Below are 12,638 nucleotides of genomic sequence, written 5' to 3'. Positions count from 1 at the left end.
ATAAAAAAAGTCCATCTGAAATCCAGATTTTTCTTTTTTTTTTCTCATGTGAATTCTCACTCTTGTCGTACGAGAGGAAAAAAATGGCGTGTCTGTAGACCAGCCGGTACATAACAAAATAACAGCAGATACATCCTCTCTTCATCTCTGTTCTCCTGTAAAAAAAAAAGAAACCCCAGAAGTTGCCACCATTTTGATTGGCTAAACTTGGCAGATACAGAATGCCCCACAAATGTTAGGGGAAACCTTACTGTGTGATACAAAATTCACGGGGAAAACAAACCAAAAAATGATCTTTATCTAAAAAACCAAAAATTGATGCACAGGCATGCCTGGTGTGCCACGACATACGCGTGCCCCTGCCATGCATTCTCCTTCTGTGCAGGCGTGGACATGCATCTCCGAGTCGGACGCCTTCTTACTTGTGTATCTTCACCCACGCGGCATTGCTCGGCACCCCCTTCGCCACGACGTACACAAGGTAGTAGCCGGGCGGTGCGAGCTCCGGCGTCGCCGGAGCGTCGACTGTTACCGTGTATCTCTGCCCGTTGGCCGCGAACGCGGTGACGGACAGTACCAGCAGCCTCTGGTTCATGGAGTACCCGTGCGTCGTGAAGGGAGGCGCGTACATGGTCACCTTCACGTCTCCCTCGGCCACGGCCTGCAAAGGCGTCGAGAACTGGAACGTGAACTTGGCCCCGTACAGCATCCCGTCTCCGGGGACGGACGCCACGTCGATTGCGGGCCGGTTGGCGGCGCGTTCCGGGGCGAGGTACGGCGGGGAGAACCGCTCGACCCGCACCTCGGTCGGGAAGTCGACGCCGCTAAAGTTGTAGGCCGAGTTGGTGTTGCTGCCGGCCACGAGCACGGTGGCGTCGGGCAGCACCGCGCTGGAGGCGTGGTACATGCGCGGGATGGTCGTCGCGGCCAGAGTGCGAAACCGCGAGCCCCGAGGCTGCCGCGGCGAATAGAGGAGCGGGCTCAGCACCGGCTGTCGGCCGAAGCCCCACCCGGAGCAGCCCTTGGCCGCGCCGTTGAGCATGAGCAGGTCGCCGGTGGGCAGGATCAGCAAGTCGCCCATGACGCGGCTGACGGGCATCAGGTCGATCGCCCACCGCGCATCGGGCTTGGACGGATTGATGCGCGCGCAGTCCCGGAGCGCGCCCGGGAACGTGTTGCTCTCACCGAGCTTGAAGGCCGCCTTGGGGGCGCCGCCGCAGACGATGACCTCGGGCGTGAGCACATCGCCGCGGCGGAGGTCGAGGGGGAGAAGCGCGGACATGCCGGAAGCAGGGTAGTTCCGGCCTCCCCCAGGGAGGATCGGGAGCTCGCGGAGGACCTGGCCGGTGCGCGGGTCGAACACGACTGAGCGGTCGTTGGCGAAAATGAAGAGGTTCCCGTCGGGGAGAAGGTGGACGAACGGGTACAGGTTGTTCTCCACGTCGTCGGTGGTTTCACGAAGGAACGGGAGGGGACCGGCGTTGGGATTCGACTGGCCGGCCGCCGGGACGAACTCGTAGCTGAACGCGCGCCGGCCACCAATCACGATGAAGCGGCCGTCCGGGAGCACCTGCTGCGTCGCGTACCTGCCCACGCACGCATGTAATGCATGCATGCCACTGTAAGCACTCCTGATTTGCAAGGATGAATTAATAACGTTTTTGCAATATGTGATATGCACCATCTTCCTTCGGCCAAGCTCCCGGGGAACTCCCTCCAGTCGCAGTTGCCGCACGGGCTCAGGTATCTCACAACCTTCTCCCCTTCGAAGTAGCCGCCGGTCTGCACCAGGTTGCCGTCCACGTCGAACGCGCCGGACGAGCACCACGTGTCTGTTACGATCTGCAGCACGCGCCAAACGGTCGTCGCGGCTCGTGACATTGTCTTGTCAAAAGAAATCACCAGCAACCAAATTGACGGAAATAATTGTTAAGCAAACCAACCTTGAGGGACCTGACTGCGCCAGTGCTGTAATCAAACTCGACGGCGTGCGCGGAGCAGTCCACGGCGCCAGGCTGCTTGCTCCGCAGGTCCGGGCGGCAGTTCTTTTTGGGTAGCCTCATCAGCGACGGCCCCGTCGTAACCGTGTCGAACATGATGGCCTTGCCGTGCCGCATGACCACCATGTGCATCGCGGACACGCCCGCGTTCTCGCTCACGGTGGACCACGCGCCGGGGAACCCCGCGGCGTTGTCCACGGGGAGCACCACCCTGTCCTGCGCCACCGCGGTGAGCGGAGACCGGGTCGGCACCCTCATGAGACCGTTCCCGCCCGCCGCCGGCACGGCTATGAGTTGCTGCTGGTCGCTGCCGCGAGGGGTCGTCTGCTCCTGCTTCCCATGGAGCGCGTGGTGGAAGTTGTGGAAATAGTCTTTCTCGGAGCGCGGCTTGAAGATGTTGCGGAAATCGTTGAAGGCGTGCGCATCGCCGACGGCGGCCAGGGCGAGGAGAGTGGCGGAGAGGAAGGCGGCGCAGAGGAGAGGCCCCATTGCCAGAGAGAATTGAAGATGCTTCGTGTTGTTACCGGTCTCCTATAAGGTGGAGGAGCACCTCCTTGCATGATCGCCTTTGTTCATTTCAAGCATCTAATTCTACGGTGGCTGTGTCCTTGTTTGGGTACGGAGAAGCATGAGAAACGGGCGTTCAAATATAGCTAACGGTATTTTGCGGTTCGCGCGAACAGCAGGCAAGCTTCTCTAGTCCACTCTCAGTCCTAGGCCATCGTGTAGTTGCAGGCGAAATCATTAGATTTGTTCAGTTCGTCAAATTCTACCTACATTTAAGACATGACCAGAGAACAAAACCTCGATTACGATTTAAAAACGTACCAACGGTTGAGTGTATCTTTGAAAATGCAATGAATTTAGAAGTGATGTGATGTGATGTGGCAGAGTGCATACGAAATGCTGCTATTGATGTTGTCTATGCAGGTTCACTTTTGAAAATAAGTTTTGGGCAGAGTGCATACGAAATGAATTTTTTGAGAGGATGATCAAGGAAGAAGAACTCATTGTGCAGCGACCGCAGGGGCATGAGGCCCATCCATACTCTCGCTAGGCCCGCACGGCCGCACCCAACAGAAAAAAATGGAGAGATTCGCCTAGGCCCTCCAGCGTCTATCCAGCCCAAACCCTGGCCCGCATCTAGCCCCCGCCGCACGAGGCGCCATCCCGATTAGGTCCGAGTAATGCGAAACGGCAGTCCATCACGCCGTCTCGCACCCGCGCCGTGCGATGCATTGTTCGGCCATCACAGGACACGAGCCCACGACCCGCCCGGGCCGATGGAAATCCCGAGCACCATCCGCTCCATCCCATGCCCCATCGCGATCACGGCGATGCACGCGCAACCGTCGTCTATCTCGCGCGGAGTGGCACGGCGGCGGCGCCCTATAGGGACGCGCGTTGGCGATCGGGTAGAGCACGGTGAGGCACACGGCGCAACACGCGCGCGGCGGGGTGCGGCTCACGGGCTCACCGCCGTGCGTGCAGAGGTACGCACGCTCGCTCGCTCGCTATTCCCGTGTGAAGATACAAATGCTACTTTGAAGATCAAGTTGGGCAGTAGATTACCATGGGCAACAAATTCCGTACGATACGTGTGTCCCAGTGCCTGGTGCGCTAACAGGAGCGGGGCTACGGGACGCTGCTAATTCCTTCGCGTGAGCTTGTAAACTCTTCCCTTCCGGTAGCCTACTCTTTTCTTTTTTGAAAAATTTTTCCCCTCCGCGTCTTTTTATTTTAGGAAACTTTTCTAAAACATAGTTTCTGTTTGTTAAAAATTTTGAGAAAAAAATTAGCACAGGTTTTTGAGAAAAAACCTTTTTAGAAAAAGTTTAGCTTAAAACTTTTGAGAAAAAAATTAACGAGAAAAAGTTTTGAGAAAAAATTAATAAGAAAAGTTTTGTATCGAGATATTAATGGGCTTTGTGGGCCGTCTCACTCGGACGCGTGACTTGGGCTGCTAGCGTGCACCCGCAGAATAGGATTTTCGGGGGCTATATGAAGCCAAGGGGGTGCACACTCCCTTAAATCCAAAGTTGTCCACAATGAAACAACCATAATCAACAATTTTGCTTTAAAATTGTACATGTTTCTATACATCTACATCTATATCTATACTCGTATAAAATAGACAAGTTGTAACAGATCTAATTGATCTTTACCGTCTAGCCGAGTTGATCAAATGATCACGGTGCAAATTTGGACTATGTTTCTCATTCCAAAAATATATTTAATCTCATATTATTTGTCTTCCATATCTAGACGCATTTCATACATTCTAAAAATATATTCAATCTCCTATTGCTTATCTTCCATGCCTAGACGTCTAATATTTATCTTTCATACGTTCACCATCGAGTTTCTCTAAAGAATACGCCGCCTCCCGCATTTTGCCTATAGCGTCAGGTTTTCTCCAGAGATTTTTTTACCTAAATGCACCTTCCACCTCCTTGCCATGTTATGATCTCTCAAAGTTTGATGGCTAATCCTAGCGAAGGAAATTTCACCAAGGCAGAGGGAAAAGGAAGGTGGCATCAAAACTAATACACCTTCCTCTCCCCTACCAAGGAGTAATCGACCCTGATATGGTCTCTCAACGGTGGCCATCAAATCTACTTCAAAGCATCATTAGTGAAACCATGTATTAGATAAAAGCAACATAAGATATGACACCTCAATGACAACTATCAACATGGGTAGCTATTGCTCTCATTGGCTCGCGTAAAAAGGTCTCAGCTCAGAGGCACAAGTCATAAAAGCTGCAACACATGGACTGTCACATTACACACTTTATTGTTCCACACCTCACATAATATGACAGAGATTGAATAAGAAGATGCGTAATTATGACAGTCAAGCTACTATCCCTTTAACCATATAAGTGCACAATTATCACGGATCTATGCATGCTATTGTGTACTTTAGTCATAAAAAATAAAAGCAAGTTATTGCGCTAAGGAATAACAAAAAAAAAACTATTCATTTATGACTCAGTTGTATGTTCCAAAATTCGAATGTGATGTTATGAATACCAAGGTTTAGGTAATTTAACCGACCTAAACCCTGATACCACACAATATTATATTGAAACTTAATTTTACACGATATCATTATTAACAAACTGCATTTGGCTATCCAATATTGTCATTAATTTTGTAATATTTGGCCTCATATCTTTGGTGTATTTCATCATTGAGATGATAAATAGAGCTAAAATTTAACTAAATTTCTATAAAAGAAAACTAATCCATTGACATCCTAAAATACACCTAAAATTAATATATAATTGATCTAAAATAAACTAAAATTGATCTAAATCATTTACTATGTACCTACAATCCTCTAAAATTCAACTAAAAATATCTCATTGTGGAGGAGGACTATGGTGCCGAGGTGGAGGAGGCCAACAGCTCATGGTGAAGGAGGTCGAACTGAGGCAGCGACATCGGGGTGGAGTACGCTAGGGAGGGCGCGGCGACAATGGTGTCATGGAGGATGACATCAGTGCGAGACAGGACCCGATGTGTCGGTGTGGAGAAGGCCAGTGAGGTGCGGCGGTGTCGATGTCGTGGAGGACGATGGTGGCGCGGGAGCCCATGCTTTGTTGTGGAGGAGGTCACGGAGGTGTGGTGTCTTTGTTGTCGTGGAGGCCGACGGTGGGGCGAGGCGGTAGCCGAGGCGTTGGTGTGAAGGAGGCTGGCACCGGGGTCAATGAGGAGGCGACATCAGCTCTAATATGTCTAGGAGGTTGCTCAATGAAGGAGGTCATGCAGTGTAGGGCAGGAGCTGAGGCATGTTAAAGAAGTGGAGAGAAGAAAGGTTATATATGACAATGGTACTATCACTGCCGGATCAAGTAACTAACATGGAGTAATTGACTTTAACTATCGGTTCACAATTACGATTGGTAAAGATAGTATCATTACGTGGGGTGCGAGAGCTGAGGCTTCAGCAATAGTCTATCATTGCCAGTTGATAACTAGAATTGATAGTGATACTATCGACATAAAAAAAAGTGCTTGAGCTATAGGGCCAAGAAAGCCACTCGTACGTTTCTAGCCACTTCAAGCTCAATGCAACCCTTAGTTTATACAAGCCAGAGCAGAGGATTATAAAGCATGCAAGTCGTTCCTTGATAGTGAAGGTTTATCTAGCCCATACGTGTGGTTTTGGTAATTAATGATAATACCTATGGACTAATAATTTCATTGAGAATTATTTGTAGTATGTTCCATAGGTGATGCATGATTGATAGAGTATGGATTCATTGAGAAATATCGTGTGATCAAGAGAGATGTATTGAGATAAATGAGATCTGGGTGATGCTCATGAGATGAAGGAAATGCTCAAGAATATTGACAATAAGCATGAAACCTAGGTTATTTGTGGAGATCAAGTAACTAAATGTATGATATTGTCAATTGAGTTTTATGGACTAACGCATGTGCTATGTGCTTGAGAGTGAGTGAGGTTAGGTTCCATATGAAGATTGATAATAAGAGTGAATGCGAAGTTACTTGTGTAGAATAAGTGACTTAAGGTATAAAGTTATAGATTATTTTTTTATGGACTAACTCATGTGCTTTGTACTTGAAAGTGAGTTGGAGTTAAGTTCCATAAGAAGGTATGAGTTGAATTGAGATATTCAGTATGCTGAGTTGGAAGAGCAAGATCAAGATAATTTTAGTGGACAACTTATATGCTTGATGCTTATGGTTCATGCCTTAGTGGTGAACCAAATGAAGATAATGTGAAAAGAGAAGTCGCACATACTTGGTGCGTGAGAAGCAATCAAGTGAATTTCATCGAGCTTCCAGAAGATCAAGAGAGGTTCAAGATGGAAGCGAGGATGATCATTGTCATCAAGAGAAGATGAGTTGATGAAGATCCTTGAAGAGCTATGAAAAGCATCGGGGCTTGGATGATATGTTCATCAAGTCCAAATGGGATTGCTCAAGGCGAAGGTATAACTAAAATAGGTTTTCTAGTTTTACTAGTCTCAAAGAATTTGGTGGGAGACTGGATTATAGGATCGATAACCGTACTATCAAGAGGGGATGCCGAAAGCGTTGCTCGATTGTTGTGTCGAGTGCTCAAACTATATACTTAGTACGGGATGGGTTTGTGTTGATAGTTCATTTTATGAGTCCAAGGTATCTAAAAGATGTTTTAAATTTAACCCTTTGTTGTTGTCAGCCTTAGTGGTAAAAAGTGGTTGTGGCTAATCCTTAGTGATGTTTAGCATGTTCCATGTGGTACCCAGTTTAATCTTGAAGGATTAAGCTTTATACAATAGGTGGAAGTGTCCGAATTGACTTTCGAAGTATTTCTAGTTTTGATCCAATGTGGTTTAGATCGTGAATTCTGTAGAGACGTGTAGCCCTCTAAAAACTTTTCATAGAGTCTGAGATCACCAAAATCAGACATAAGGATCAAAAGTTATTTTCGTTTTTTAGAGTGTCAGTTGTGCTAATTTTGGAAGTTCCGATGGGTAGATCAAAAGTTCCGATGGGTTGGAAACTCCGATTTTCAAATACATGGGGTTCGGAATTGAGTTATTTTTTGGATCGGATGTTACGATCCAAACATCTAAAGTTCTGATGTGTTGTTTTTCCCAGGTTCGGAATTGAGTTTCGTCTGATTTCAACCGTTAGGATACATGAGATTGGAAATTCCGATCGGAGTATCGGATGTTCTGATATGTGCAGTTTGAGTCCAATGGCTAGTTTTTCAGAGTGGAGTATAAATACCCCTTTGCCTCCTTGTGTGAGGGCATGTCTTTTACTAGTTGCTTGGTTGCCTTTGTGGTGCTTGTGAGAGGTGTAGAACTTGGTGTTCCACCTTTTAGTGTTTCCCTCCCCTCTTTATCAAGAATTTGTGAGAATCAATTCTTTATGGTTTAGTGAGGATAGAGTGAGGTGTGTGGAGCTTGGGTTGCTCGCACGTGTTGCATTAGTTGTGTGTGTTTGAGCACTCAGAGTTGATTGTGCGTGAATCTAAGAGTTTGTTACTCTTGGAGACTACTGTCTCCTAGACGTCTTGGTGGTGGATTACCAGCGATCTCCTCAAGTGAAGACTGTGAGGAGGCCTAGAAGTAATAGCGAAACTCACCATCTCCGCAGTGACGGAAGAGTTAGCCATAGTGGAAACAATGAGTGCAGTTGTGTAACCTCGTGAGAAAAATGATTGAAAGAGACCTGACTCAAGTGTGACTAAGCTTCCTCGACGGAGATGTAGGCTATCGGTGGATATCCGAACTTCGGTAATAAATCATTTATCTTTGTATTTCCTTACTCTTGTGCATTACATTGATTTAATTACGTGTATGCTTATTTTTATGCGTATTGAGATAGTTTTGTGAGGTTCAATATAGCTATTTTTACCTGCATCGGAACATTCGATGAACAATGCCGGATCATCCTATGAATAGTAGAATTGGAACATCCGATAAATAGTGTCAGACATTCCGATTACAGCTTCTTGCATATCTTGATAGAATTATTCCCCTCTAGGATTGTAACCTTCGCATTTGTTTAGGATGATTGTGCACTAATTAAGCATAGTATATTTAGATTTTTTACTTGTGAAAAAATCCGTTAGTTTATTTTCCCTATGAGTTTATGCCAACTATTGAACAAGGGAACGAAGTTTTCAAAAATACATATTCACCTCCATCTAGGCGACATCATTGCCCTTTCAGATAAGTGGTGTGGTATTAAAAGATCAAAGGTAGCATGTTGCAACGAGTAGGGATGCAAATTATGAATAACTAATAGTCAGACCTAATATTAAATACAAACCATATTAGATAAGTTCATTACAATATTAGTTACAAACTAAATATAAAATAGTTATGATTTAAACAACTCTCCTAAGGATTAAATTACGTGCAGGTAACTCCAACTGGTAGTGATAGCTCAACTAACCACTTCATGACTCTCTCGTGCCCCTTCGTCATTCGTGCCATTAAGCTTGTGCACCACCTCTTCTTCTTCCACAAAAGGCTATTACAACTGCTCGCTCCTCCTCCACCACCTCAAAAAGTTCCTAGCTGGTTTATACCACCATCGTCATCATGGCCTCTCGTCCTCCATCGCGGCCACCCGTCACTCCTCCTCCACCTCCGACCTGTCCTTCGCCGCCGCCACCACCACCATTGGAGGAGGAGGAGGCAATGCTGACCTCTCCTTCTCCTCCAATGCCCTCTGCCCCTGTACCACCCGGTGACAAGCTCAGAGGAGGACGAACATCCTCTAAGGAGGAGGAGGATGCGGCCGGTTCCAAGGATACCTCCACTGAGGAGGAGAAGGAGGATGAAGATGACATGTTCAACCTCCAGGGCTCGACCTATGAAGAGGAGGTCGGCGCCGAGGCCTCTGATGATGATGATGAGGAGGAGGCCATTGTTGCCAGCGATGATGACAATGACGACATATTTGACTAGGATGAGCTCAAGAAGATGAGCTCCGAGGAGGAGGAGGCCTCCATTGCCTATGAAGGTCCCAACGACCCCTACATCATTGACAATGATGATGATGCTGGGGAGGAGAAGGAGAAGGAGGAGAAGACCGACGCGTTACCACCGAAGGTCCTGTCGACAACGACGATGATGATAGCATTGACTGGATGAGCTCATGAAATCATCATCATATGTTGATGTCCCACCGGTGAAGAAGCATAAGCTAGCACAGGAGTATGCTAGCTATAGAATAGGCTTAGTCGATCTTTTGCAATTCAGATGTTGGTTTTTGTATAATCCAAACACTAATAGGTGATTGTTGATTGGGATTTTTTAGTAGTGGAAACAAATAGTATGCGCCATCAAGGACTCAAACTCACAACCCCATGCCAGTGACCCAACTCTTCTATCACCTGAGCTAGTGCGTGTTTCATGCCAGGGATTCAGGATATATTCCTTTTAACCTATAAATAATGTATTTAAATCATACATTCACTTAGCAATTTAAATCATACATTCACTTAGAAATTTAAATCGTGCATTCCTTTTTAACCTTGCTTGTAGTTTTTTATCGATTCGGAGTATTTAACATATTTAAGAGTGGTTAGGAGAGAGACAATTATCACTAGTCATTCCATCTCTCGCGGGAAGAGTGGTCAAATGTCAAAGAAAATGGCAATTCATTCTTGCCGATAAATTCATAAACGCATAAGAACATGAAAGAGAATTTAAAAACAAGAAAATTTAGGCTAAGAAGTTAACTTATCTTTTGATTAAGATCAGTTTCACACTAAGACTAACATTAAGCCTACACCATTGGTGGGCAACCGAGGGTAACTGATCTTTTCACATAAACGAAAATATTAGCTACTACAAAATAAGATATGGATTACAATCACACAAACAACCCCAATCTGAATCAAAAAATGCCGCTAAATCAGAAAATGCTAAATTTGAACTAGCATGCATGCATCACCTACACACTAACAATAAGCCTATGCCTTTTCGTCGCCGGGCCACTGAGGTTGGCAGCATGGTTGATGGAGATGAAAATGCCGACGACACTGCTGTTGTAACACCTTGAGTTTTGAGCATTAGAGAATAGCAAAATTCACTCTTTTTTTAAAAAAGATCCTCATTAATTAAATCACTTTGAAATCCAGGGAGTGCAATATACTATAAGCATATATGTGTGTGTGTATATATATACACATTTTATAAATATGGACCTGTATATTTAACTATTCATATATATATATATATATATATATATATATATATATATATATATGGATGACCAAATATACATTTGCATAGTTATAAATGTGTATATGTATATGTGTATATATTTATATTCAGATACTATTATTTGGCTAAGTACTCCAAAATACATTGAGTTACTTTCTAAATTTAAACTCTGGATCGTGATGATCATCTGCATCTTGGTTTATTGGTTTTTCTTTGTTCTTTGAGTGGAGATTTTATTTTGAATGCCTCTCAAATTCAAATCTACTCCTTAGATTCAAATTCCACAGAATCCAAATCCTTCTCGAATTCAAATCCCTAAATCAAGTGATCATTGGGCTATCCTGTTAAATCCTCTCCAAATTCTGACTTTTTTCTTTTTCCTTGCGCTGCAGCCCAACTCATCTAGTAGTCGAACCCATTCCTCACCCCTTAGCCCATCTTCCCATCAGTCCCATGCCTATTCCATCGGCGAGTTTTTTTATTTTTATATTTTTTAACATAAAAATTTATTTAAATATACTCCAAATGAAAAGATTTACGAAAATAGACGCCTACCGCCCTCTCAGAGGGCGGTTAGGCCCTCGGTAAGCAGTCGGCCCGCAGCTTACCACCCTCTCAGGGGGTGGGTAGGCCTTACAGTCCTCTGAAGGGGCGGTAAGCCCCCTGCATGAACAGTACCGCTGTGAACAGTACTCTGAATTTCAGCTTCCTTCATATTTTATCCGTTCAAAATAGTGATGTTCTGTTGCTAAAAAATTCTAAAATGTTTTGTACGTGTTACATAATTTATATGCAACCCATTTTAATTGAATTTACCCAAAAATCATATGTAGAATTTAAACTAAAATTCTCCAAAAAAGACTATTTTTATAACTTCTAACAATTGTTAGTGCCTCAAATAAATTTATAAAAATCTAGTAAAATTCACTAATATTCTTCTTATATGATGTGATAATTTCTAAAATTATTTTTAGCACTAGGTTTATATATGTTTGAATTCAAATTAAGTTAAAAGAATAATATCATATGAAATTATAAAAATACATATAAATGGTGAATTACAAAGGAACTCACTTTTTTACCACATAATATAGGGCTGAAAATAATTTTAGAAATTATCACATCACATAAGAAGAATATTAGTGAATTTTACTAGATTTTTAGAAATTTATTTGAGGCACTAACAATTGTTAGAAGTTATAAAAGTAGCCTTTTTTGGAGAATTTTAGTTTAAATTCTACACATGATTTTTGGGTAAATTAAATTAAAATGGGTTGCATATAGATTATGTAACACGTACAAAAAGTTTTAGAATTTTTTAGCAACAGAACATTACTATTTTGAACAGATAAAATAGGAGAAAAATTGAAATTCGTAGTACTGTTCACCGCGATATTGTTCATGCAGCTGTACTGTTAATGCAGGGGCTTACCGCCCCTTCAGAGGGCTGTAAGGCCTATCCGCCCCTGAGAGGGCGGTAAGTTATGCATCGACTCCTTACCGCTCTCTGAAAGGGCGGTAGCTGTTTATTTTTGTAAATCTTTTCATCCAGAGTATATTTAAATAAATTTTTGTGTTAAAAATATAAAAAAAAACTCTTCCATCGGCCTCTATACACTGAGAACACAAGCTAGCCAATAGGCCTAGCTGATCCATCAGGGCGACGCAGCCCAAACACAACCAACTGTCCTGCCCAACTTTTCCTCACATGGCCCAACCGCGCCTATCGATCCAGCCAAGCCATCTTCCACATTCAGCCCACTCGAGACCTTGTCGTCTACCTCATGGCATCTTCTTCCTCTATGATTAATGCTTTTATCGTTTCTCTGCTCTTTTGACTTGGCTGGTCGACCTTGGTTGTTAAATACCATAAGACTTGAAAGATCCCTGTAATCATATAAACTATGTTTAGTATGTATCAACTATTT

General features: G+C 44.4%; 1 protein-coding gene across 1 annotated transcript; it reads right to left on the bottom strand.

Moving 5' to 3' along the window:
* Positions 1-418: 418 nt before the first annotated feature.
* On the bottom strand, positions 419-2,489 carry LOC133889241 (aldehyde oxidase GLOX-like). The gene is made up of 3 exons (XM_062329740.1): positions 1,944-2,489; positions 1,682-1,842; positions 419-1,586 (listed from the first exon to the last, which is right to left on the bottom strand). The coding sequence occupies exons 1-3, from the start codon at positions 2,487-2,489 to the stop codon at positions 419-421; spliced, it is 1,875 nt and encodes a 624-aa protein (XP_062185724.1).
* Positions 2,490-12,638: the final 10,149 nt, after the last annotated feature.

The sequence above is a fragment of the Phragmites australis genome, chromosome 1, assembly GCF_958298935.1.
Source record: "Phragmites australis chromosome 1, lpPhrAust1.1, whole genome shotgun sequence".
NCBI classification, from domain to species: domain Eukaryota; kingdom Viridiplantae; phylum Streptophyta; class Magnoliopsida; order Poales; family Poaceae; genus Phragmites; species Phragmites australis.
Note: the sequence above shows the minus strand (reverse complement) of the source record. Positions and strands in the feature narration are given on the sequence as shown.

Excerpts from the sequence above, each read along its gene's own strand:
- LOC133889241 (XM_062329740.1), bottom strand. The coding sequence starts at position 2,489 with ATGGGGCCTCTCCTCTGCGCCGCCTTCCTCTCCGCCACTCTCCTCGCC. Across the intron at positions 1,843-1,943 it reads GCGCAGTCAGGTCCCTCAAG|ATCGTAACAGACACGTGGTG; the intron begins GTTGGTTTGCTT and ends CGCGTGCTGCAG. Across the intron at positions 1,587-1,681 it reads AGCTTGGCCGAAGGAAGATG|GTACGCGACGCAGCAGGTGC; the intron begins GTGCATATCACA and ends GTGCGTGGGCAG.